General features: G+C 42.6%; 1 protein-coding gene across 1 annotated transcript; it reads right to left on the bottom strand.

Moving 5' to 3' along the window:
- Positions 1 to 13: 13 nt before the first annotated feature.
- Positions 14 to 2,448, bottom strand: hoxa11b (homeobox A11b). Its single transcript, XM_010741913.3, has 2 exons — positions 1,344 to 2,448; positions 14 to 348 (listed from the first exon to the last, which is right to left on the bottom strand). Exons 1-2 carry the CDS (start codon positions 1,948 to 1,950, stop codon positions 116 to 118), a joined length of 840 nt encoding a protein of 279 aa, XP_010740215.2. The 5' UTR covers positions 1,951 to 2,448; the 3' UTR covers positions 14 to 115.
- Between the last annotated feature and the right edge of the window lie 1,441 nt (positions 2,449 to 3,889).

Below are 3,889 nucleotides of genomic sequence, written 5' to 3' on the forward strand. Positions count from 1 at the left end.
ATGAAGTCTGGTACATTAAAAAACTCGTCATCCTGTCCAGATAAGTTGTAGTTGTATTTGTAGTCTAGATGACGGCGTGTATGGCCGCATGCCAGTGACAGTCTTTGTTCAGTTTTTATAGCAGGGGGTTTGTGGTGTAGTACTGTAAACGGTCTCTGTTCAGTTTCTTCTCCTTCATCCTCCTGTTCTGAAACCAGATTTTGACCTGGCGATCTGTCAGATTGAGCATCCGTGAGAGCTGCAGACGCTTCTCTTTGTTGATGTAAACGCTGAAAAAGAACTCTCTCTCCAGTTCCCTGATCTGATACTTTGAGTATGGACATCTCTTTTTGCGCGTCCTCTGGCCACCTGAAAGACGAATAAAAAAAATAAAATAAAATAAAAAAAGATGTTATTTTAAAAAAAATCACACATTGCAACGACATGATATCATTCTAATCTATTTACTGCTTTCAAGCAGCAATGGTGGTCCAACATGAGCTTTTGGAGTTCAAGTGTTTCCCTCCTCTCAGGCCTACAGGACGGAGATTTGTAAACAAAGACTGGACTTGATAGTGGGGCATGTTGAGCATGAAGGATTGCATGTCGGAAGCAGTGAAAACTTATTGAAATCTGTAAAAACCATACTGGCTGGTTTTTAAGACTGAGGGTGTGGGCCTAAACCAAACAGTCCTGAGTATCATGTATCTGATATGCTTGTATTGTTCGCTTTTGATTTCACTGTGCGTAAAAGAGCAGTTGTTTTAGTGTTGGTGAGGCAAATTTCATGGGAAGCAGTTGCTGAAATAAATCCTCCTAAATCCAGGAAATTTGTAAATATTTATCCTTAAATAAGGAACAAGCCTTAAACTTAAATCTGGTCCAAAGTCAGATTAAAATACCAGAGCAGCAGATATCAGTCAATCCAGAATAAAACTAATTATAAATAAATAAAACGTGTTAAAAAATAATATATGACGCACACATTAATTACAACCACAAAGACACAAATGTGATAGATTTAGTATGCATGTCAAATGTTTTGACTGTCATTTCAATAGTATTTTATGAAAATGATTTGGCACATAAACGAAGTTTACAGGCTAACCATACAGTGATATTTACGCGTGCATTTGAAGAAAGAAGAGATGTTGTTTGAAATCTTGGAAGACAAGCTTAACGCCAAAGTCTTCACGGCCAATTTCAATCCCAAGCACGTGATCTTGTCGTTTATAACATAGTTTTGTTATAGGGTAAATCTGCAGGCCCTCCATAAACCTTACGTGCTTATAAAACAGCATATAAAAAGCTTTAAGAGCAACGCGTTAGATTTTTCTCCTTGCATTGAGCAGGGTTGTACTCACTGCTGCTTTTGCTCTGCTTCTCCTCGCTGTGGCCGGAGGATGATTTGGGGCTGAGGCTCTCCGCCGTGTCCGAGCCTGGATGAGCCGGAGCGGGGCTTGTTTTGGCGACCTGTCTGTCCGCTTCTGCTGCTTGCGCTGTCTGGGTTGTTGTGCTGTTTTCTGCGCTACCGTAAGCGGTGTCGAAGAACTGGTCGAAAGCCTGTGGCAAGACGCCGTTCCTGCCAACGCTGCCATAGAAGCCGTGCGTCGGGTTGGAGGACCCGGAGTGGCTGGCGCTGGAGCTGCCTTTCACCAAGATCTCCCCACCGCGTGAGGTCGGGCTCGTCCAGCCGTCCCTGTGCACGATGTCCTCGGTGTAGCAGTGTGATAGGCTCCCCCTGCTGTGGTGCCATTTACTGGAGGTATCAATCCCATAGTCTCTGAAAGCCACATCTCTTACGGACGGGACCTGTGGCAGGGCTGAGGACTGATAGGGGTATGTCATGGGGCAAGAGGACTGGCTCTGGGTTAAATAATGAGGGAGACCCGAAAAGTCGGCTCCGGAGACGTAGTAAGTGCAGCTCGGTAAATACATATTAGAGCCAGAGATGCGCTCATCAAAATCCATATTCTGCTGTTGGAAACGTCCTATAATAATCCTCGCATAGTTCCTCCGCGGCGCTGCGCTCCAGTCACTTTGAGGCAGACTGCTGGAGCAGAAATCCTTAGACGTACAAGCTGACGTGGGGATCCATCTCTATCCATTCCTGAGGGCCAAAGCCATGTGACCACTGGCACAAAATGACAGATAGCCTACGCCTCGACGTGTAGGCTATATGAGTCAATGAGTTTATAAAGCAGACCTTTGGCTGTATGGGAAAGAGAAAAACACTGAGGGAATTTTTGCATCGAGCCAAGTAAAGCTTTTTTTTTTTTTTAAAGAGCTAAATATTTTGAGCTTCTTTTTCATTACAGAGCTTAATGACTTACTTCCATCATCTTATAGACTACCAGGGTTAAATGACCACATTACAAGGTAGAACAAAACTGAGAACTGTATCTGATTTCACGCTAAGCTGCTTAACCTGACTCTTTTTTTGTTTAACTTTTAAGTTGCTTTTTAAACCCAACCCTCACCTTAACCCTAACCTTAACCTCTGCGGACACGTCTGAAACTTTTTTTAAAGACTAAGATCATATTTTTAGCCTCAGGGCATCACGATTTAGACTTTATTATGAGGCTTAATCCTTGCGCCCCAAATAACATTTATAGGCTAAACGAGCGAACTTGTTGAATATGATATGACGTCTCATGTTTAAGAAAAGGCCTGCACAGCACAATGATGAATTCAATCTATTTCAAATGATCGAGCCAATGGCACGTCTGAATTCATCGTATGTGCGTGTGAATTTAACATAGCTCCTCTCTGGCTATATATAGACTAATCTAGTACACAAGTGTGGGAGAAATGCGAGTCACGCTGCACTCATGTCAGGCATCAGTCCAGTTTGGCACCGGGGGACAGAAAGACAATGGGCCTGTAAACACAGAGTTTGTTATCTCTCTTATGGTTGCTATGTGTTTGTATGGACCGACATTTTCAGGATCATTATAACATGCCAGTTTGACCCTGTCAGAGGCTTCATTATGCATAGTTGTATATGTCATTGCACTCTGGTTTCCTCTGCTTATGCGCGTAAAAGTTGATATTTTTCCTACAGTATGTTTGGCCTGCACCGAACCGTCCAAACTCGTGCTTTACGCATGAAGACTAATCGCCTGGAGGAGTTATTTTGTGCAAATGTTGGGATGGAAATGAGCTCCACAATCAGCATGAATGAATCTCATATGAGGCGAATCAGATGATAAATATGCAGCCACAACAATGTTAAATGTAAACATACATATGTTGTCCGTAGGCTACGAACAATAAAAAGGTATTTGCGCGTAAAAGGGGCTTCGGTCTCTGCATCGCCTGTTCTCTCTCCGCAACGCCCAATATAAACCTTTGGACATGGGCTATTTCCCACACTCCAATCCATTTTCATTTGTCATCACTGCTGAGTAAGTGGGCACATGTGTCACGTATCACTAATCCTGTTATGCAGCCAATTTTTTGAAAATTTAGTCCAAATTCACTTTTCTTACATCAAAGCCTGTGAATTTGTCATGTGCAGGAAGGCATTAGGAGTCTGTGTAATATTTCACTCAGGCCAGGTGGCTTGCAGTTTCAGGGGATTTGAGCTTCATTCAACGGATGTATTATGGAAAAACAGTTCATTTGTTCGTTCAAAACACACTTGCATGATTAATTAGATGATAATTATCATCTTCACCCTTTTTGTGACTTATTCAACCACAAGTACGCAGCGTCAGCACTCAGGCCGAAGCCGCAGGAGTGGCCCTGTGTTTGTCACATTTAAACCTCCTTTCCTTCTTCGTCTCACAGCACGTTTTTCAAACAGTAATAACCAAAAAAATAATATTAGGTTACGCGGTTTAACCCGAGCCAGGAAATGCGCATTAATCCACTAATATAAGTGAGGTTTTTATTAGAGATCAGCAT

The sequence above is a fragment of the Larimichthys crocea genome, chromosome XIII (genome assembly GCF_000972845.2).
Source record: "Larimichthys crocea isolate SSNF chromosome XIII, L_crocea_2.0, whole genome shotgun sequence".
In the NCBI taxonomy this organism is placed as follows: domain Eukaryota; kingdom Metazoa; phylum Chordata; class Actinopteri; family Sciaenidae; genus Larimichthys; species Larimichthys crocea.